This window comes from Electrophorus electricus, chromosome 17 (assembly GCF_013358815.1).
Source record: "Electrophorus electricus isolate fEleEle1 chromosome 17, fEleEle1.pri, whole genome shotgun sequence".
NCBI lineage: Eukaryota > Metazoa > Chordata > Actinopteri > Gymnotiformes > Gymnotidae > Electrophorus > Electrophorus electricus.
Genome location: NC_049551.1, coordinates 13,770,913 through 13,795,638, shown reverse-complemented (window position 1 = coordinate 13,795,638; position 24,726 = coordinate 13,770,913). Strand labels below are relative to the sequence as shown.

Sequence of the window (24,726 nt, the reverse complement as noted above, 5' to 3'; positions counted from 1 at the left end):
CGTCCTCCACACACACACACACACACACACACACACACAATCATTCAACATCCATTTGTTACATAGCTAAAACAAATCTTATATCTTTACCGTGTTGGTAAAGGCATAAGCCGAGATCTTTCACCTTTTTCTCACTACTCACAAAATGGCAGCTCTTGGGAGTAAACTTTTCCTTCTACTTCTTTCTGCTTATAAATATTAATCCCACATGTTATGACAATGCCCCTGCCTACTATTTTTAAAGATATCATGACCTATTTGCACAACCTGATCAACTGGCCGGAAAGAAGTTGAAACAGTATGTTTATCTAAGCATCTTTGCACCTTTCTCTGTGAAGATTTCAACAAACTCATAGCAGCAATAAAACCAGCAAGAAAATGTTCCCTAAAATTACTCATATTATTGAGCAGATATTTTGATTAATGCGCATCAGATGATAATCAACAATTGTTCTTTAATTTGAAAGAATCTCTTACATAGTGTCCAAAATCAAGTTGTACTGGACTAAAACCAAGTCACTACTGAACTGTCTATATAACAGGAAAAGGTACAACTGGAACTCTTTTGGTCAAATCACATCCTGACTCAAAATAGTACTTATGAATCATTGACTTCAAGTGTTTTGTGAAATATCTCCAAAACACCATTGGATGATGAATTGATCTGAGCTTCCACTTGGGTCACAGACAGGTATGTCCCCAAACTAACAACTGCAACTGTGGCCTGTCTGACATTCAATACCAAACATCACGGGCGGCTGGTCAACAGAGGACGTTACATTGCCACCCAGCCAAGAGGAAATTGTTTGTTATTTTTATTTTTTTTCATTAACATACACAATTTCTATACCTCAAACTGCTTTACCAGAATCACAGTAAGTGACAGTTGAAAAAGGAAACATACTTCTAAGTACAAAAATCAGCTGTGCCAGTATGATGCAGAATTGTCACAGTTTGTGCTCCATCATCTCTGATATTGACACAAAACCTTGGAAACAAATGATTTTCTCTGAAGCCCTTTGTAAAACTGCTATAATAAGTCACATTTGGAGATGAAACAGACTAGAGTACTTCTCCCTCTTTTGGCTTTGTCACATTTACTCTTTTTCTTCAAAATCCAGCAGATGGAGATCAGATGACTCTTCCAATACATTTCTAATACATTATATGTATGCATTTATTTCATATTTAATAATGTGTTAAAGGCAAATGAATACATCCAAAAAACACCTTCTGTGCAAAATGTGATAGATGTAAAGTGTGTTTGAACTATGACACTCACAGTTGACTTTAACTGTAAACGCTTCCACTCCCCTACTGGTCACCTCTGTAAAGACATTATTGAATATTAAGTGAATGATGCTGGTTACAAAGTGACCATTCACATGTTAGTAGGAGGATTCATACTTCAACATAAATACACAATCTGCAAAGACAAATTTATCAGTCCAGCACTGCTGTACAGCATATAATGATTAGCTCCAACTCGCATATCTGTAAATACTTAAAATGAATATCACAGAGTATCAGCAAAACATGACAGTTCAGTACTGCTTTCCTGACAACAACTCATGCAGAAAGGAGGTTCAAGCAGGCCCAGGAAATCTATTTTTGTTTAGTTTTCTGTCTTGTATCTCTGTATGCACTGTATTTTTGAACGTATTTGTCATCTTATCTATCTCTCACTTCAAGCAGCTCCATACTCCAACCAACCTACTCATCCTCTCTCTCGCTGTGGCCGATCTTCTCATGGGACTTGTTGTTATGCCTGTGAATACGATGCAACTAAGAGACAGCTGTTGGTATCTTGGTAAAATGGCATGTACACTTTTTCTAATAATCAATTCTATCTCAATGTCAGCATCTCTGTTTAATATGGTTTTCATTGCAGTTGACCGGTACATTGCAATCAGTGACCCTCTGCTATATTCCATTAAAGTCACAGTTTGCAAAATGTCTTTATTCATAATTCTAGGCTGGTCTTGTTCTCTCTTGTATGTCCTCATCTTTTTGTACTTTAATGACCATCTCCTTCCATCTCAGATTATGAGCAGATGCCATGGAGAGTGCATTTTAATCATAAAATCTTCTATAATGACCATTGATCTTGTGATTTCATTTCTATGCCCATGTTCAGTTATATTAATCTTGTATTCAATCATTTTTACTTTGGCAAGACGTCAAGCTAAAGCTGTGAGATCTGTGTTGAATGCTACCTCAAACAGACACAGAGCCAAAGTTTCTAAGTCTTCTAATTCTAAAGCAGCAAAAACACTGGGCATTGTTGTTTTTGTTTATCTTGCTCTCTGGATACCTTTTAGTCTATGTTCTCTGTTTGTTGAAAACATGACATCTTTGTCACTGTTGTGGACTGTTCTTATCTGGCTTATATCCATCAATTCCTCTGTCAATCCTTTAATATATGCTATATTTTATCCATGGTTTAGAGCAACAGCTAAGTACATTGTGACTTGTAGACTGTTTAATTTATCATCTTCAACATTGCAATCATTTTCAAAGCATATTTAATTTCAAACTTTATTCTCCTCAAAAGACTGAATCTGCTTCATAGGATATAAATTACAAAAACTGAAAAGATGAGTATGATGATTGGATGGGCTTCAGTAACTGTGTATTAAATTTGTATTTTTTTCAAATATTATTCTATTATAGTCATGCATATTAATTATATATATAAAGCAGATATCAGGAGCTAGGATATTTATACCTTTTATCAAATTTAGCTTACTCTGTCAGATAAAAGCCTGACCTCTAAAACACTGGTGTTGGTGTTGGTAGACCAACGCTGGTGTAGACAAACCCTGGTGTTTTTTTGTTTTGTTTTTTAATTAATATTCTAGAACATCAGCTAAATATATTGCTACTTGTTGAATTTTGGAGTCCTTATCTTTAAAATGGCATTTGTTTCCAGGGCATTTTAATTTAAGACATAACCTGACTTCTGTCCTTGCTCAAAAAAGTTGCTCACTTTTTATTATTTTTTTGTTTTATTATTTTTTTTGCTTGATTTGTTATTTATTTTGCTGGTTGTTGGTGTGTCTTGTAAAGAACAGTAATTTGCCTGTATTACAATACAATCCCAATGTCTTTGAAAAATTCTATTTATGGTCCTTTTTTTAGACATTCAGCCTGTTTTGATACTTGTGATTTACCTTTTTATCTCTGCCCTTGGATAAAAAAATCTCTCACTTTTTAATCTTTTATATTATTTATTTTGCTTGTTTTATTATTTATTTCACTGGTTTTTGTTGTGTCTTGTAAAGAACAAGAATTTGCCTGTATCATAATATTATCCAAACGCCTTTGAAAAATTCTATTTATAGTCCTTTTTCAGAAATGTATACTTTGTTTTGATACTTATGATTTACCTTCTAAACAAAACATTCTTGTGACATTTTGGCTCTTTTGAAGCCGGTGTTAGATGTTGATTCCATCTTGTTTTGTTTTTTTTTAAATTATAACACTGTTCACTGCAGTAAAGCTGCAATCATATTTGGACAGCATAGTGAAGAGTATTTAATCTTCTTCCTCCTGAGGTCCCCTTGCTAGTGTTTTGAGAAATTGGCCCCCCTCAACTGGAACTTGTCAATATACAAAATACTGCAGCATATGTATAAAAAAAAATAAGGTCATATAATTCCATTTGTCCAGAGCTTTTATTGTCTATTCTTAACTGTCTAACAAAATAAAATAAAAACCAGCCATGACAAAAAGAGTTTCTCCTTTATTCTGCACACATGAACATAACACATGCTCTTATTCTGGGTAACTTTCTCTCCACATTCATGCGTCCATAAGTAGCCTAAATTTCTTTCCAGTCTTTTAGGTAAAAACAGGTGTTATCTTGATGGATCTCTCTCATGTATGTTCATCCACTGGCATTGAAAAATGTCACACTGTTGAATGTCAAAGGTGAAGGTGGCATGAAGGCCCAACTAATACCATCCATTGGTTTATAAGTAGCTTAAATTCCATTCCAGTCTTTTCAGAAAAAAAAAAAAAAAAAAGTTTGGCAACATACCAGTCTGTGAGTCATGTGGATGCCCTGATACCATAACTACTCTCATTCAATGGTGTGTTTGAGAATTTCACAAAAGTCAATGATTCATAAGTACTTTTGGAGTCACGTTGTGATTTGACCAAAGGAAAACAGGTGTTATCTTGTTTGTTTCTTTCATGCAAGTTCATTATATGGCCTTGAAAAATGTTACAGCGCTGAAAGTCAATTGTGAAGGTGGCATGAAGGGCAAATGAAAAGAAAGAGCAGGAAATAACAATAAACCTCTTTGTACCTAACTGCCAGTCACCGTCCTTTCAACAACCAAATCAGTATTATTTTAGGAAGATATGTAATACACACACACACACACACACACACACACACACAGAACGTTTTCCATATAAAAATGTGTGAATTAACGTACTCATTTTAGTGTAAAGGATGTGGCAGCTTTTTTTAACACAATCTTTTGATATCAAGTTTAATCTTTCAAACAGCCAGTCTTACATTGTTCTCCACCTCCAGTTCAAGTTCAAGTTTGGTTTATTTGTCACATACATAGTCATACACAGTATAAGTTGCAGTGAAATAGTTTGAGAGTGCTCTGTCCATACTGAGGAAAAAAAAACAGGGGTGTATAGGGAAATACACCCATTGTTAATATATATATACAAAATATATTAACAATGTATGTACAATATATGTATAATATGTTTATATATACAATGTATATATAGATATGTCTAAATGTACGTACACAATGTACAGTTCCAGCTTACAATTTAATATTTACAGTTACATGGTGGTGGTGGTGGTCCCCACAGTTTATCAGTTTCCCTGATTCAGGGCCCGAACGGCCTGTGGGAAGAAGCTCCTCTTCAGTCTCTCTATCTTGGTCATCAGGGAGCGAAAGCGCTTCTCAAACCTCAACAGAGAGAAGAGCCTACTGTTGGGATCAGTGGAGTCCTTCACAATCCTCCTGGCCTTGGTCTGGCACCGCTTGTAATAGATGCTCTGCAGGTCAGGAACTTCCGTATGAATGATGCGCTCTGCTGAACGCAGCACCCTTTGGAGTGCTTGTCTGTCCTGCTTGGTGGTGTTCCCAAACCAGACTGTGATGTTCCCCGTGAGGATGCTCTCAATAGTGCAGGTGTAGAAGTTCCGCAGTACCTTGGAGGGCAGTCTGAAGTCTCTTAGACATCTGAGGTGGTAAAGATGCTGACGAATCTTCTTCTTTGCCAGGGAGTTGGTGTGGCGGGACCAGGACAGGTCCTGCGAGATGTGAACACCAAGATACCTGAAACGATCTAATCTCTCCACCGTGGTTCCACTGATCCTCACAGGTTGGTAGTGCCGCTCCTGCTTCTTGCTGCAATCCATGATCAGCTCCTTGGTCTTGCTGACGTTTTGATCTGTGCTGTGGCTTCAGGACATCCAGTGCAGAGAATCCAGCTTTGTGTAAATGTAATAAGCCAAATGGAAAAAGGCCTCTGATTGCTTGTTTCGTGAAGGCTGGATAGTCTTGCTGAATTTTCAACCAGAACCTAGAATTAAAACTGGTTGCCTGTTGAACTGGTGAATTTTTCTCCTAAATACATTGACTTTGTGTAACGGCCCGAGTGCCGCAGGGCGAGGGGCAGGACGCACAGGCTCCTTTGACGTGGACAGACATTTATTAACATATAACGAAAACAACAATGGCACTCACACATGACATAAACGGTGAACATCTACATACATATAAATAACGTTAACAAGGGCAAACATAGACAGAGACAAACATGCACAAAGGCAAACATGTCAAACACCAACAGCACTGCACTCCATGACACAGGTTTATATACACACAGACAAAACACTAACCTGGTGCAGGTTTGCAGGCGTGGTCACAAATAAACAGTAATCCTCCCACTGCATGTGGCAGGCCAAACCAGTGTTTCGTGACACTTTGTTGTTTAGGATGTACACTGGAGCGTGTGACAGTTTTAATCACACCTTTTTCTGAGTTCAGTTCACTCAATTTCCATGCAAAAAAATATTGCTTTATAAATGTTGCTTTAGTTTTGCTGCTTTCAAGCTGTCATTAGTACCTGCACAGATTACACACTGTGGCTTTACATCCCCATATACTTTGATGTAAGTAAATTTTAAATAATATTCATCATATTGTTTCTTTTTATATATATGTTATCTTTTTCTAATTTTATTGATTTTCTGGAAATGAAATCGGTTCTTTTTGAAAATTTTGACCCATCGCCAGTTGACAACACATGACACTAAATCAACACGTGACACTTATTTTCATTAAAAATAAAATAAACCTATTAAAATATCTAGATAAAGAACTATTAGCACATGGTTAATCAATACAATGAACTCATGTTGTCATCTTACCTATATGACACTGATTGAGGCAAAGAACGATGCAAGGGTAGTGATGAGTGATATTTATTTTGGGCAAATCCATGACTGACAACAATTACACAGTCCAAGGTCGAGAGCAAGCCAGGCGACAGAGCAGCCAGTGGATCCAGAGGTATAGCGTCACCATCTTTGGAAGAGGGCATGGCGACACCTTCCTGTGAGAAGTGTGTGGCCACACCCTCTTAGGAGCAGGTCTAATTGGTGCCAGAGGCAGGGCATCAGATCAAAGGAAGACATCCCCCCCCCCCCCCCCACACACACACACACATAAAAAAGGGCTGCTGGGACCACGTGCAGTGGGGCAGGGACAATGGTAAGAGGGGCAGAGGTGGCCCATAAAGAAAAGGTGAGAATGAGCTTCTTTTCTAAGCTAAACTTGAGAAAGAGTATCAGCCATCATATTCTTGGATCCGCGTTTATATTGGATGTCAGGTTCAGGTTCATAACTCTAAACCAGCAGTGCCAGCAGTGTGCATTGAGCACTGGTTGGAATTGTATATACGCTTCGGTTCTAAAATGTATGATGGCTGTGCTTTCTTACATTTTTCATACGGTTATAAAAATGTAAGACAGCTGTGCTCTGGACTCCATTAACTAACTCAGCTATAAGTATGCACACAAGTTATTATAAGTTTGCCCTTTACATCAACTTTTATCACCAACAAAGCTTCCGTGATTAATGTCTTCATTATGGACCATAAACTGGATTATTTGTGTCCTACAGAAATATGGCTTCCACTGATTTGAAATATAAATGCAGCAGTTCAGTCTGGATTTGTTTACATTTGCAAGCCTTGTTATTGAGGTAGGGAAAATGGCCTCATGCTGATTTATCATAAGAGTATAAAATTAATGCCACTCTCTTTACATGGCTCGTTGTCCTTAGAACTGCTGGCTGTTAAACCCTTAGCATGTATACCTACCATTATTGTGGTTTTGTACAGATCACCAAAGTCATCTATTACTGTTACTAATGAAAACTCAGTAGATTTAACCACTCTTGGTGCAATGTCTTCCAACAATATTTTAATGGAAGATTTTAATGTTCATTTTAATAAAGCTGAAAATGTTTACTAAAGATTTTAAAGCAATGTTTTGATCTAAAATAAAACTGGTAATGACCACTTACTGTATGCTAAATCGTAGGTGCGCAGTATGACGTTATAGCACAATATTTGACATGTTAATCCTGAGAATCTTAGTTTAATGATTCCAAACTCTGTTCCTATCCCTATTGCTTCACTTTCAGGTTTAGTAGACTATTACAATAATAGTTTATCTTCTGCACTTGATATCCTCCAAAAACACAGGTTGTTTCATTTGTCCATACTGCTCCTTGTTACACACATGAATTGTGTCAAGACATGAGAGGATATACACCAAGACCAGATTTATTGTTCATAAACAAATGTATTTTGATCATATACTTTACTACAAAAATACTCTTTCTGTGCAAAAATCATTTTTTTAATTATCATTATGCACACAGTATTAACATTAATGTTTAATGAAATACTAAGACTCTTTTCTATACAGAGAAAAGTTTACTCAAAACATCTGAAACAAATATTAATATTAACCTCTCTTATAAACAATGTCCTGCTTTTTTTTTGTTTTTCAACTAAAAAATTAGCACAATTCCTGTGCAGTTGGCTCTTAATAACATTTTGCAGACTGATTTATCAACAATAAAAACTATCAAATTGTCTCCATCCACTGATTTGTGACTTCTGTCTTTCAACTGAAAATCAATGTTTTTTTAACTTATTACTAAGTCTAATACCTTTTTTATGCCATCTAGAGCCCATTCCTACAATGATAGTTAAAACATGTTTGTCTTCAATTATTTATTTGATCACTTTAATTGCTAATTATTCTCTGACCATTAGTATAGTTCCCTTCCTTTTTCACTGAAAGTTGATATAATCAGATTTTTTTTTTATCCCAAACATAGTAGAGAAACAGATGTGGTTAAGATCACCAATGACCTTCCCTGTGAAGCTGATTCAGGTTTGCTTTCTACTTTAATTTTACTTGAGCTCAGTGTAGCCATTGATACAATATCATATCAGCTTCTTTTGAAACGATTGGCTAGTATTGGACTCTGTGGTTTGCTTCCTATCTTGTAGACAGGACACGGTTTGCACAGATTCAGAATTATTGGTCAGAAGGCTTTATGGTTCCTCATGGTGTTCCACAGGGTTTAGTCTTAAGTCCACTATTATTCATCATTGACCTTGTTCCTCTTAATATTTCTCAACACTATGACATTCAATTTCATTGTTATGCTGATGATATGCTGCTGGATATGTCCAATATGCCAACTTCTATTCTCTCTTTCAATACTCTCACTTCTTTTCTACATGATATACATATATGGAAAACAAGCAATTTGAGTAAAGAGTAAAACTGAAATGTGTCTTATGGATTCTAAATCTACATTACAAAAATTCATATTTGTACATTTCCTATTGATGGAGCTATTATAACTGTCTTTATATAGGTTTACAACTTTGGTGTTATTTTGGACAGTATTCTTTCTTTTCTAGTCATAGTGTATTGCCTTTTTTTCATTTATGAAATATTTCCAGACTATGTCATGTTTTAACACAACACTCTACTGAAGTCTTACTCAATGTGATCCTAGTAGGCATTTCTGTAGCACGAATCCATGGACATTACATGGACTAAATCAACTAATAACATTTAAAACTCTTCATAATCTTTCCCTTGTCTGTTTTACAAATGTTCTTTAGACGTATACTTCCTCCTGCACTCTGCAGCTTTACTGACCAATTCTGCCATTTACCGAAGTATCATGGGTGTCAGGGCAACTGTGGAATTCACTTCCTTCTCACATTCGCATAATGGCCAACACAACCTATTCTGAATTATTTTCCCAAATACCTAATTATGGCCTTTGCAAATTCACACATAGCCAAGTTCAACTTGAGAGCCTCTGTGAAATATACAGCAACAAAAATGTTTAAATGCTCTGATAATGCAGTGGAATTAACATCCTTGATGTAATTTTCACAATTTCGAATACCATACAATGCTCTGCTCATCAGGTGTTGAAATGTAGTGGGAGCATATTTCATACCTAAATCCATCAGACTGTATGAGAATACATCATCGGTTGTCACAGAATCAGCAACTATTTTTGCTTGCTTTGTTAGTGGGACTGGCAAATAACATTTTTAAAAGATCTAACATAGTGAACGGAAACAACATTGTCAAAACAGTAATCTATGTGAGTTAATGGAAAACAATCTGAATGGGTCATGAGGTTAATCTTGCAATATCCTATACAAAATCTCTGCGTACCTTTGTGGACTTTGGATATTTGAGGCCATAGTGGATCATTCCTTTTTATTATATATATATATATATATATATATATATATATATATATATATATATATATATATATATCTCTGAGAGTAAGAGGAAACCGGACACATCAATTGAAAACATATGTATTTCTCTTTTTTAAACTTTCAGCTGTACTCATACACTTGTATGGATGCAGTACACAGAAAATAGGATACATATAATATGGCTGTTTGGAAAAAAACAAAAACAAATACAAAAAATGACTATGCTGCCAACACTGTAAAGGATTACAAATAGAATGCATCTTCTAAAAAGATCTTTGGCCTGTTGTGCCTGTACTTACTTTGTTCACATGTACTAAACTCCAGAACACATGTAGTCTAAACACTGGAACTTTCTGTGTTCAGTCAGAGTAGATACACAAACAAAACCAAAAAAGGAACATATTTACTTTTCATTGACCTTATACAACTATTTTACATTCCTCTTATTATAAAACTGTCAACAAATTAGATTAAAATAAAACCACAAAATGGCTGCCTTATCATTTGTCATAAACAGATACAAATGTTAATGGAAGGCTAACCTGCTTCACTGATGGAAAATTCCCTATGCAGCAATACACACATTTAGCTTACACCTCATCCACACACACACAATCATTCAACATCCATTTGTTACATAGCTAAAACAAATCTTATATCTTTACCGTGTTGGTAAAGGCATAAGCCGAGATTTTTCACCTTTTTCTCACTACTCACAAAATGGCAGCTCTTGGGAGTAAACTTTTCCTTGTACTTCTTTCTGCTTATAAATATTAATCCCACTTGTTATCACGATGCCCCTGCCTACTATTTTTAAAGATATCATGACTTATTTGCACAACCTGATCAACTGGCTGGAAAGAAGTTGAAACAGTATGTTTATCTAAGCATCTTTGCATCTTTCTCTGTGAAGACTTCAACAAACTGATAGCAGCAATAAAACCAGCAAGAAAATGTTCCCTAAAATTACTCACATTATTGAGCAGATATTTTGATGAAGGCACATCAGATGATAATCATCAATTGTTCTTTAATTTGAAAGAACCTCTTACATAGTGTCCGAAATCAAGTTGTACTGGACTAAAGCGAAGTCACTACTGAACTGTCTGTATAACAGGAAAAGGTACAACTGGAACTCTTGGTCCAATCACATCCTGACTCAAAATAGTACTTATGAATCATTGACTTCAAGTGTTTTGTGAAATATCTCCAAAACACCATTGGACGATGAATTGATCTGAGCTTCCACTTGGGTCACAGACAGGTATGTCCCCAAACTAACAACTGCAACTGTGGCCTGTTTGACATTCAATACCAAACATCACTGGCGGCTGGTCAACAGAGGACGTTACAGTGCCACCCAGCCAAGAGGAAATTGTTTGTTATTTTTATTTTTTTTCATTAACATACACCATTTCTATACCTCAAACTGCTCTATCAGAATCACAGTAAGAGACAGTTGAAAAAGGAAACAGACTTCTAAGTACAAAAATCAGCTGTGCTGATGATGCAGAATTGTCACAGTTTGTGCTAATATCTCTGATATTGACACAAAACCTTGGAAACAAATGATTTTCTCTGAAGCCCTTTGTAAAACTGCTATAATAAGTCACATTTGGAGGTGAAACAGACTAGAGTACTTCTCCCTCTTTTGGCTTTGTCACATTTACTCTTTTTCTTCAAAATCCAGCAGATGGAGATCAGATGACTCTTCCAATACATTTCTAATACATTATATGTATGCATTTATTTCATATTTAATAATGTGTTAAAGGCAAATGAATACATCCAAAAAACACCTTCTGTGCAAAATGTGATAGATGTAAAGTGTGTTTGAACTATGACACTCAGAGTTGACTTTAACTGTAAACGCTTCCACTCCCCTACTGGTCACCTCTGTAAAGACATTATTGAATATTAAGTGAATGATGCTGGTTACAAAGTGACCATTCACATGTTAGTAGGAGGATTCATACTTCAACATAAATACACAATCTGCAAAGACAAATTTATCAGTCCAGCACTGCTGAACAGCATATAATGATTAGCGCCAACTCGCATATCTGTAAATACTTAAGATGAATATCACAGAGTATCACCAAAACATGACAGTTGAGTACTGCTTTCTTGACAACAACTCATCATGCAGAAAGGAGGTCCGAACAGGCCTTGGAAATATAATTTTGTTTATTTTTCTGTCTTGTATCATTATATGCAATGTATTTTTGAACTTGCTTGTGATCTTTTCCATCTCTCACTTCAAGCAGCTCCATACTCCTACCAATCTACTCATCCTCTCTCTGGCTGTGGCCGATCTTCTCATGGGACTTGTTGTTATGCCTGTGAATACGATGCAACTAAGAGACAGCTGTTGGTATCCTGGTAAAATGGCATGTACACTTTTCCTAATAATCAATTCTATCTCAATGTCAGCATCTCTGTGTAATATGGTTTTCATTGCAGTTGATCGGTACATTGCAATCAGTGACCCTCTGCTATATTCCATTAAAGTCACAGTTTGCAAAATGTCTTTATTCATAATTCTAGGCTGGTCTTGTTCTCTCTTGTATGTCCTCATCTATTTGTACTTTAATGACCATCTCCTTCCATCTCAGATTATGAGCAGATGCCATGGAGAGTGCATTTTAATTATAAAATCCTCCTGGGTAATCATTGATCTAGTGATTTCTTTTCTATGTCCATGTTCAGTTATAGTCATCTTGTATTCAATCATTTTTACTTTGGCAAGACGTCAAGCTAAAGCTGTGAGATCCATCTTGAATGCTACCTCAAACAGACACAGAGACAAAGTTTCTAAGTCTTCTAATTCTAAAGCAGGAAAAACACTGGGCATCGTTGTTTGTGTTTATCTTGCTACCTGGATACCTTTTTGTTTATGTTCTTTGTCAGTTCAAAACATAACGTCTTTGTCACTGGTGTGGACTGTTCTTGCCTGGCTTATATCCATCAATTCCTCTGTCAATCCTCTAATATATGCTATATTTTATCCATGGTTTAGAGCATCAGCTAAGTACATTGTGACTTGTAGACTGTTTAATTTATCATCTTCAACATTCCATTCATTTTCAAAGCATATTTAATTTCAAACTTTATTCACCTCAAAAGACTGAATCTGCTTCATATGATATAAATTACAAAAACTGAAGAGATGAGTATGATGATTGGATGGGCTTCAGTAACTGTGTATTAAATTTGTATTTTTTTCAAATATTATTCTATTATAGTCATGCACATGAATTATATATATATATATATATATATATATATATATATATATATATATATATATATATATATATATATATATATATATATATATATATATATATATATATATATATAAGTAGATATCAGGAGCTAGGATATTTATACCTTTTATCAAAGTTAGCTTACTCTGTCAGATAAAAACCTGCCCTCTAAAAAACTGGTGTTGGTGTTGGTAGACCAACACTGGTGTAGACAAACCCTGTTTTTTTTTTGTTTGTTTTTTTTTTTTAGTTAATATTCTAGTACTTCAGCTAAGTATATTGCTACTTGTAGAATTTTGGAGTCCTTATCTTTAAAATGTCACTTGTTTCCAGGGCATTTTAATTTAAGACATAACCTAAGACAACAGCATGTTATCTCTGCCCTTGGTTAAAAAAATCTCTCACTTTTTAACCTTTTTATTATTTCTTTTGCTTGTTTTATTATTTATTTCACTGGTTTTTGTTGTGTCTTGTAAAGAACAAGAATTTGCCTGTATCATAATATTATCGAAACCTCTTTGAAAAATTCTATTTATAGTCCTTTTTCAGAAAATTATACTTTGTTTTGATACTTATGATTTACCTTCTAAACAAAAGATTCTTGTGACATTTTGGCTCTTTTGAAGCCAGTGTTAGATGTTGATTCCATCGCTTTTTTTTTCTTTTTTAATTATAATACTGTTCACTGCATTAAAGCTGCAATCATATTTGGACAGCATAGTGCAGAGTATTCAATCTTGTTCCTCCTGAGGTCCCCTTGCTAGTGTTTTGAGAACTTGGCCCCCCTCAAGTGGAACTTGTCAATATACAAAATACTGCAGAATATGTATAAAACAAATGAGGTCATATAATTCCATTTGTCCAGAGCTTTTATTGTCTATTTTTAACTGTCTAACAAAGTAAAATAAAAACCAGCCATGACAAAAAGAGTTTCTCCTTTATTCTGCACACATGAACAAAACACATGCTCTTATTCTGGGTAACTTTCTCTCCCCATTCAAGGGTCCATAAGTAGCCTAAATTTCTTTCCAGTCTTTTAGGTAAAAACAGGTGTTATTTTGATGGATCTCTCTCGTGTATGTTCATCCATTGGCATTGAAAAATGTCACACTGTTGAATGTCAAAGGTGAAGGTGGCATGAAGGCCCAACTAATACCATCCATTGGTTTATAAGTAGCCTAAATTCCATTCCAGTCTTTTTAAAAAAAAAAAAAAATCAGTTTGGCGACATGCCAGTCTGTGAGTCATGTGAAAGCCTTGATACCATAACTACTCTCATTCAATGGTCTGTTTGAGAATTTCACAAAAGTCAATGATTCATAAGTACTTTTGGAGTCACGTTGTGATTTGACCAAAGGAAAACAGGTGTTATTTTGCTTGTTTCTTTCATGCAAGTTCATTATATGGCCTTGAAAAATGTTACAGCGCTGAAAGTCAATTGTGAAGGTGGCATGAAGGGCAAATGAAAAGAAAGAGCAGGAAATAACAATAAACCTCTTTGTACCTAACTGCCAGTCACCCTGTTTTCAACAACCAAATCAGTATTATTTTAGGAAGATATGTAACACACACACACACACACACACACACACACACACACACAGAACGTTTTCCATATAAAAATGTGTGAATTAACATACTCATTTTATTGTAAAGGATGTGGTTCCTTTTTTTAACACAATCTTTTGATATCAAGTTTGATATCAAGTCTTAAATTGTTCTCCACCTCCAGTTCAAGTTCAAGTTTGGTTTATTTGTCACATACATAGTCATACACAGTATAAGTTACAGTAAAATAGTTTGAGAGTGCTCTGTCCAAACTGAGGAAAAAAAACAGGGGTGTATAGCTTACAACTGAATATTTACAGTTACATGGTGGTGGTGGTGGTCTCCACAGTTTATCAGTTTCCCTGATTCAGGGCCTGAATGGCCTGTGGGAAGAAGCTCCTCTTCAGTCTCTCTATCCTGGTCATCAGGGAGCGAAAGCACTTCCCTGACCTCAACAGAGAGAAGAGCCTACTGTTGGGATCGGTGAGATCCTTCACAATCCTCCTGGGCTCGGTCTGGCAACGCTGGTAATAGATGCTCTGCAGGTCAGGAAGTTCCGTATGAGTGATGTGCTCTGCTGAACGCACCACCCTTTGGAGTGCTTGTCTGTCCTGCTTGGTGGTGTTCCCAAACCAGACTGTGATGTTTCCCGTGAGGATGCTCTCAATAATGCAGGTGTAGAAGTTCCGCAGTACCTTGGAGGGCATTCTGAAGTCTCTTAGGCGTCTGAGGTGGTAAAGATGCTGACAAGTCTTTTTCTTTGCCAGGGAGTTGGTGTGGCGGGACCACGACAGGTCCTGCGAGATGTGAACACCAAGATACCTGAAACGATCTAATCTCTCCACCGTGGTTGCACTGATCCTCACAGGTTGGTAGTGCCACTCCTGCTTCTTGCTGCAATCCACGATCAGCTCCTTTGTCTTGCTGACGTTTTGATCTGTGGCTTCAGGACATCCAGTGCAGAGAATCCAGCTTTGTGTAAATGTAATAAGCCAAATGGCAAAAGGCCTCTGATTGCTTGTTTCATGATGGCTGGATAGTCTTGCTGAATTTTCAACCAGAATCTAGAATTAAAACTGGTTGCCTGTTGAACTGGTGAATTTTTCTCCTAAATACATAGACTTTGTGTAATGGCCCGAGTGCCGCAGGGCGAGGGGCAGGACGCACAGGCTCCTTTGACGTGGACAGACATTTATTAACATATAACGAAAACAACAATGGCACTCACACATGACATAAACGGTGAACATCTACATACATATAAATAGCATTAACAAGGGCAAACATAGACAGAGACAAACATGCACAAAGGCAAACATGTCAAACACCAACAGCACTGCACTCCATGACACAGGTTTATATACACACAGACAAAACACTAACCTGGTGCAGGTGTGCAGGCGTGGCCACAAATAAACAGAGATCCTCCCACTGCATGTGGCAGGCCAAACCACACTGTTTCGTGACACTTTGTTGTTTAGGATTTACACTGGAGCGTGTGGCAGTTTTAATCACACCTTTTTCTGAGTTCAGTTCACTCAATTTCCATGCAAAAAAATATTAACTTTTTTTGAGAGACCATGTTTTATGTCTAAATGTTGCTTTAGTTTTGCTGCTTTCAAGCTGTCATTAGCAAGAGTACCTGCACAGATTACACACTGTGGCTTTACATCCCCATATACTTTGATGTAAGTAAACCCAAATTTTAAATAATATTCATCATATTGTTTCTTTTTATATATATATGTTATTTTTTTCTAATTTTATTGATTTTCTGGAAATGAAATCGGTTCTTTTTGAAAATTTTGACCCATCGCCAGTTGACAACACATGACACAAAATCAACACGTGACACTTATTTTCATTAAAAATAAAATAAACCTATTAAAATATCTAGATAAAGAACTATTAGCACATGGTTAATCAATACAATGAACTCATGTTGTCATCTTACCTATATGACACTGATTGAGGCAAAGAACGATGCAAGGGTAGTGATGAGTGATATTTATTTTGGGCAAATCCATGACTGACAACAATTACACAGTCCAAGGTCGAGAGCAAGCCAGGCGACAGAGCAGCCAGTGGATCCAGAGGTATAGCGTCACCATCTTTGGAAGAGGGCATGGCGACACCTTCCTGGGAGAAGTGTTTGGCCACACCCTCTTAGGAGCAGGTCTAATTGTTGCCAGAGGCAGGGCATCAGATCAAAGGAAGACATCCCCCCCCCCCCCCCCCCCCCCACACACACACATAAAAAAGGGCTGCTGGGACCACGTGCAGTGGGGCAGAGGCAGCCAGGATGGAATACAGCAGGGCAGTGGTGGCAGGGACAATGGTAAGAGGGGCAGAGGTGGCCCATAAATAAAAGGTGAGAATGAACTTCTTTTCTAAGATAAACTTGAGAAAGAGTATCAGCCATCATATTCTTGGATCCGCGTTTATATTGGATGTCAGGTTCAGGTTCATAACTCTAAACCAGCAGTGCCAGCAGTGTGCATTGAGCACTGGTTGGAATTGTATATACACTTCGGTTCTAAAATGTATGATGGCTGTGCTTTCTTACATTTTTCATACGGTTATAAAAATGTAAGACGGCTGTGCTCTGGACTCCATTAACTAACTCAGCTATAAGTATGCACACAAGTTATCATAAGTTTGCCCTTTACATCAACTTTTATCACCAACAAAGCTTCTGTGATTAATGTCTTCATTATGGACCATAAACTGGATTATTTGTGTCCTACAGAAATCTGGCTTCCACTGATTTTAAATATAAATGCAGCAGTTCAGTCTGGATTTGTTTACATTTGCAAGCCTTGTTATTGAGGTAGGGGAGATGGCCTCATGCTGATTTAGCGTAACAGTATAAAATTAATGCCACTCTCTGTTAAACCTTGTTAAACCCTTAGCATGTATACCTACCATTATTGTGTTTTTGTAAATATCACCAAAGTCATCTATTATTGTTACTAATGATTGTTACTATCAAAACTTTTAACCACCCTTGGTGCAATATCTTCTGATATTATATTGATGGGAGATTGTAATGTTAATTTTGGTAAAACTGACAATGTTTGTTAAAGATTTTAAAAGCAATGTTTTAATCTAACATTAAGCTGTCATTTAATGCCAAATTACTGTATGCTAAATCAAAGGTGCACTGCATGATATTATAGCACAATATTTGACATGTTAATCCTGAGGATGTCAGTTTAATTTTTCCAAATTCTGTTCCTTTCACTATTGCTTCACTTTCAGGTTTAGTAGACTATTACAATAATAGTTAATCTTCTGCACTTGATATCCTCCAAAAACACAGGTTGTTTCATTTGTCCATACTGCTCCTTGTTACACACATGAATTGTGTCAAGACATGAGAGGATATACACCAAGACCAGATTTATTGTTCATAAACAAATGTATTTTTATCATATACCTTCCTCAAAAATACTCTTTCTGTGCAAAAACATCATATTATGCACACAGTATTAACATTAATGTTTAATGAAATACTAAGACTCTTTTCTATACAGAGAAAAGTTTACTCAAAACATCTGAAACAAATATTAATATTAACCTCTTTTATAAACAATGTTCTGCTTTTTTTAAAGTTTTTCAACTAAACAATTAGCACAAGTCCTGTGCAGTTGGCTCTTAGTAATATTTTGCAGACTGATTTATCAATAATAAAAAATATCAAATTGTCTCCATCCACTGATTTGTGACTTCTTTCTTTCAACTGAAAATCAATGTTTTTTTTAACTTATTACTAAGTCTAATACCTTTTTTATGCCATCTAGAGCCTATTCCTACAATGATAGTTAAAACATGTTTGCCTTCAATTATTTATTTGATCACATTAATTGCTAATTATTCTCTGACCATTAGTATAGTTCCCTTCCTTTTTCACTGAAAGTTGATATAATCAGATTTTTTTTTTATCCCAAACATAGTAGAGAAACAGATGTGGTTAAGATCACCAGTGACCTTCCCTGTGAAGCTGATTCAGGTTTGCTTTCTACTTTAATTTTACTTGAGCTCAGTGTAGCCATTGATACAATATCATATCAGCTTCTTTTGAAACGATTGGCTAGTATTGGACTCTGTGGTTTGCTTCCTATCTTGTAGACAGGACACGGTTTGCACAGATTCAGAATTATTGGTCAGAAGGCTTTATGGTTCCTCATGGTGTTCCACAGGGTTTAGTCTTAAGTCCACTATTATTCATCATTGACCTTGTTCCTCTTAATATTTCTCAACACTATGACATTCAATTTCATTGTTATGCTGATGATATGCTGCTGGATATGTCCAATATGCCAACTTCTATTCTCTCTTTCAATACTCTCACTTCTTTTCTACATGATATACATATATGGAAAACAAGCAATTTGAGTAAAGAGTAAAACTGAAATGTGTCTTATGGATTCTAAATCTACATTACAAAAATTCATATTTGTACATTTCCTATTGATGGAGCTATTATAACTGTCTTTATATAGGTTTACAACTTTGGTGTTATTTTGGACAGTATTCTTTCTTTTCTAGTCATAGTGTATTGCCTTTTTTTCATTTATGAAATATTTCCAGACTATGTCATGTTTTAACACAACACTCTACTGAAGTCTTACTCAATGTGATCCTAGTAGGCATTTCTGTAGCACGAATCCATTGACATTACATGGACTAAATCAACTAATAACATTTAAAACTCTTCATAATCTTTCCCTTGTCTGTTTTACAAATGTTCCTTAGACGTATACCTCCTCCTGCACTCTGCAGCTTTACTGACCAATTCTGCCATTTACCGAAGTATCATGGGTGTCAGGGCATTCTCCTATGCTGCCCCTAAACTGTGGAATTCACTTCCTTCTCACATTCGCATAATGGCCAACACAACCTATTCTGAATTATTTTCCCAAATACCTAATTATGGCCTTTTCAAATTCACACATAGCCAAGTTCAACTTGAGAGCCTCTGTGAAATATACAACAACAAAAATGTTTAACTGTTCTGATAATGCAGTGGAATTAACATCCTTGATGTAATTTTCACAATTTCGAATACCATACAATGCTCTGCTCATCAGGTGTTGAAATGTAGTGGGAGCATATTTCATACCTAAATCCATCAGACTGTATCAGAATACATCATCGGTTGTCAGAAAATCAGCAACTATTTTTGGTTGCTTTGTTAGTGGGACTGGCAAATAACAGTTTTAAAAGATCCAACATAGTGAACGGAAACAACATTGTCAAAACAGTAATCTATGTGAGTTAATGGAAAACAATCTGAATGGGTCATGAGGTTAATCTTGCAATATCCTATACAAAATCTCTGCGTGGATATTTGAGGCCCTAGTGGGTTATTCCTTTTATATATATATATATATCTGAGAGTAAGAGGAAACCAGACACATCAATTGAAAACATATGTATTTCTCTTTTTTAAACTTTCAGCTGTACTCATATACTTGTATGCATGCAGTACACAGAAAATAGGATACATATAATATGGCTGTTTGGAAAAAAAAAAAAAAAAGACTATGCTGCCAACACTGTAAAGGATTACAAATAGAATGCATCTTCTAAAAAGATCTTTGGCCTGTTGTGCCTGTACTTACTTTGTTCACATGTACTAAACTCCAGAACACATGTAATCTAAACACTGGAACTTTCTGTGCTCAGTCAGAGTAGATACACAAACAAAACCAAAAAAGGAACATATTCACTTTTCATTGACCTTATACAACTATTTTACATTTCTCTTATTACAAAACTGTCAACAAATTAGATTAAAATAAAACCACAAAATGACTGCCTTATCATTTGTCATAAACAGATACAAATGTTAATGGAAGGCTAACCTGCTTCACTGATGGAAAATTCCCTATGCAGCAATACGCACATTTAGCTTGCACCTCATCCACACACACACACACACAATCATTCAACATCCATTTGTTACATAGGTAAAACAAATCTTATATCTTTACCGTGTTGGTAAAGGCATAAGCCGAGATTTTTCACCTTTTTCTCACTACTCACAAAATGGCAGCTCTTGGGAGTAAACCTTTCCTTGTACTTCTTTCTGCTTATAAATATTAATCCCACTTGTTATCAAGATGCCACTGCCTACTATTTTTAAAGGTATCATGACCTATTTGCACAACCTGATCAACTGGCTGGAAAGAAGTTGAAACAGTATGTTTATCTAAGCATGTTTGCATCTTTCTCTGTGAAGACTTCAACAAACTCATTGCAGCAATAAAACCAGCAAGAAAATGTTTCCTAAAATTACTCATATTATTGAGCAGATATTTTGATGAAGGCACATCAAATGATAATCATCAATTGTTCTTTAATGTGAAAGAACCTCTTACATAGTGTCCGAAATCAAGTTGTACTGGACTAAAGCGAAGTCACTACTGAACTGTCTGTATAACAGGAAAAGGTACAACTGGAACTCTTTTGGTCCAATTGCATCCTGACTCAAAATAGTACTTATGAATCATTGACTTCAAGTGTTTTGTGAAATATCTCCAAAACACCATTGGATGATGAATTGATCTGAGCTTCCACTTGGGTCACAGACAGGTATGTCCCCAAACTAACAACTGCAACTGTGGCCTGTCTGACATTCAATACCAAACATCACTGGCAGCTGGTCAACAGAGGACGTTACAGTGCCACCCAGCCAAGAGGAAATTGTTATTATTTTTTTTCATTAACATACACCATTTCTATACCTCAAACTGCTCTATCAGAATCACAGTAAGTGACAGTTGAAAAAGGAAACATACTTCTAAGTACAAAAATCAGCTGTGCCGGTATGATGCAGAATTGTCACAGTTTGTGCTCCATCATCTCTGATATTGACACAAAACCTTGGAAACAAATGATTTTCTCTGAAGCCCTTTGTAAAACTGCTATAATAAGTCACATTTGGAGATGAAACAGACTAGAGTACTTCTCCCTCTTTTGGCTTTGTCACATTTACTCTTTTTCTTCAAAATCCAGCAGATGGAGATCAGATGACTCTTCCAATACATTTCTAATACATTATATGTATGCATTTATTTCATATTTAATAATGTGTTAAAGGCAAATGAATACATCCAAAAAACACCTTCTGTGCAAAATGTGATAGATGTAAAGTGTGTTTGAACTATGACACTCACAGTTGACTTTATCTGTAAACGCTTCCACTCCCCTACTGGTCACCTCTGTAAAGACATTATTGAATATTAAGTGAATGATGCTGGTTACAAAGTGACCATTCACATGTTAGTAGGAGGATTCATACTTCAACATAAATACACAATCTGCAAAGACAAATTTATGAGTCCAGCACTGCTGAACAGCATATAATGATTAGCTCCAACTCGCATATCTGTAAATACTTAAAATGAATATCACAGAGTATCAGCAAAACATATCAGTTCAGTACTGCTTTCCCGACAACAACTCATGCAGAAAGGAGGTTCGAGCAGGCCCAGGAAATCTATTTTTGTTTAGTTTTCTGTCTTGTATCTCTGTATGCACTGTATTTTTGAACTTATTTGTCATCTTATCTATCTCTCACTTCAAGCAGCTCCATACTCCAACCAACCTACTCATCCTCTCTCTGGCTGTGGCCGATCTTCTCATGGGACTTGTTGTTATGCCTGTGAATACGATGCAACTAAGAGACAGCTGTTGGTATCTTGGTAAATTGGCATGTACACTTTTTCTAGTCATCAATTGTATCTCATCTTCAGCATCTTTGTGCAATATGGTTTTCATTGCTGTTGATACGTACATTGCAGTCAATGACCCTCTGCTATATTCCACTAAAGTTACAGTTTGTAAAATGTCTTTATTCATAATTCTAGGCTGGTCTTGTTCTCTCTTGTATGTCCTCATCTATTTGTACTTTAATGACCATCTCCTTCTGTCACAGATCATGAGCAGATGCCATGGAGAGTGCATTTTAATCATAAAATCTTCTATAATGACCATTGATCTTGTGATTTCATTTCTATGCCCATGTTCAGTTATATTCACCTTGTATTCAATCATTTTTACTTTGGCAAGACGTCACGCTAAAGCTGTGAGATCTGTGTTGAATTCTACCTCAAACAGACACAGAGACAAAGTTTCTAAGTCTTCTAATTCTAAAGCAGCAAAAACACTGGGCATCATTGTTTTTGTTTATCTTGCTCTCTGGATACTTTTTAGTCTATGTTCTCTGTCTGCTGAAAACATGACATCTTTGTCACTGTTGTGGACTGTTCTTACCTGGCTTATATCCATCAATTCCTCTGTCAATCCTTTAATATATGCTATATTTTATCCATGGTTTAGAGCATCAGCTAAGTACATTGTGACTTGTAGACTGTTTAATTTATCATCTTCAACATTCCATTCGTTTTCAGAGCATATTTAAACTTTATTCTCCTTAAAAGACTGAATTTTCTTCATATGATATAAATTACAAAAACTGAAGAGATGAGTAGGTAATCAGATGGGTTTCTCTAAGTGTGTATTAACCTTTAAACTTTTTTTCACATCTTATTCTATCATAATTATGTGCATGGATTATATATAAAGCAGATAACAGGAGCTAGGATATTCATACCTTTTGTCAAAGTTAGCGTACTCTGTCAGATAAAAATTTTACCTCTAAAACACTGATGTAGACTGCATTTGGATGGCTTGTATATATGAATTTTTCTGTGAATCCCTTAACATTTGATTTTTTTTTATTAATGTTCTAGAACATCAGATAAGTATATTGTTACTTGTATAATTTTTGAGTCCTTATTTTTAAAATGGAATTTGTTTCCAGCGCATTTTAATTTCAGACATGATCTGACAGAGCGGCAAAGCTATGATAACACCATGTTATCTTTCTACTTGCTCAAAATAGTCTCTCACTTTTTATTCTGTTTTGTTTTATTATTTATTTTTTCTTGTTTTATTGTTTATTTCACTGGTTGTTGGTGTGTCTTGTAAAGAACAAGAATTTGCCTCTATCACAATACTAAATGTCATTGAAAAATTCTATTTATGGTCCTTTTTCAGAAATTAATACTCTGTTTTGATATGTGTGATTTACCTTCTAAACAAAATATTCTTGTGACATTTTAGCTTTTTTGAAGCCAGTGTTAGATGATGATTCCATTTGGTTTTTATTATAATACTGTTCACTGCAGTAAAGTTGCAATCATATTTGGACAGCATAGTGCAGAGTATTCAGTCTTGTTCCTCCTGAGGTCTCCTTGCCAGTGTTTTGAGAACTTGTCAGTATACAAAATACTGCAGCATATGTACAAAGAAAATCAGGTCAAAGCATCCCATTTTTTCCAGAGCTTTTTTGTCTATTCTTAACTGTCTAACAAAATAAAATAAAAACCAGCCATGACAAAAAGAGTTTCTCCTCTATTCTGCACATATGAACATAACACATATGAACATGCTCTTATTCTGGGTAACTTTCTCTTATGGGTCCATAAGTAGCTTAAATTTCATTCCAGTCTTTTATATAAAAACAGGTGTCATCTTGCTTGTTTCTTTTTCATAAAATGTCATTATAAGACCTTGAAAAATGGTAGTGTGCTGAATGCCAAATGTGAAGGTGGAATGAAGGCCAACTTAAAAGAAAAAGCAGGAAATAACAGTAAACCTCTTTGTACACATTTGCCAGTCACTGTGTTTTCAACAACCAAAATAGTATTATTTTAGGCAGATATGTAGTACACACACATACGCACACACCTGTACGCACACACCCACACCCACACACCTGTATGCACACACACAAAGTTTTCCATATAAAAATGTATGATTTAACTTACTCATTTTGGTGTGAAGGATGTGGCTGCTTTTTCAACACAATCTGTTGATATCAGATTTAATCTTTCAAACAGCCAGTCTTAAGTTGTTCTCCACCTCCATTTTTGATCTGTGCTGTGGCTTCAGGACAGCCAGTGCAGAGAATCCAGTTTTGTAAAAATATGATGAGCCAAATAACAAAAGGCCTCTCATTGCTGGTTTTATCAAGGCCACATAGTCCTGCTGAATGTTCAACCAGAACTCA

At 35.8% G+C, this 24,726-nt stretch overlaps 3 protein-coding genes across 3 annotated transcripts; all 3 read left to right on the top strand.

Annotated features, from left to right (window-relative positions):
- Window positions 1-1,509: 1,509 nt before the first annotated feature.
- On the top strand, window positions 1,510-2,529 carry LOC113568226 (trace amine-associated receptor 6-like). The gene has a single exon (XM_035535907.1). The coding sequence runs from the start codon at window positions 1,510-1,512 to the stop codon at window positions 2,527-2,529; it is 1,020 nt and encodes a 339-aa protein (XP_035391800.1).
- A 9,374-nt stretch (window positions 2,530-11,903) lies between these two features.
- On the top strand, window positions 11,904-12,926 carry LOC118242887 (trace amine-associated receptor 6-like). The gene has a single exon (XM_035535961.1). It carries the CDS (start codon window positions 11,904-11,906, stop codon window positions 12,924-12,926), a length of 1,023 nt encoding a protein of 340 aa, XP_035391854.1.
- Window positions 12,927-22,053: 9,127 nt separating this feature from the next.
- Window positions 22,054-23,073, top strand: LOC113589048 (trace amine-associated receptor 13c-like). Its single transcript, XM_027028500.2, has one exon. The coding sequence runs from the start codon at window positions 22,054-22,056 to the stop codon at window positions 23,071-23,073; it is 1,020 nt and encodes a 339-aa protein (XP_026884301.2).
- Window positions 23,074-24,726: the final 1,653 nt, after the last annotated feature.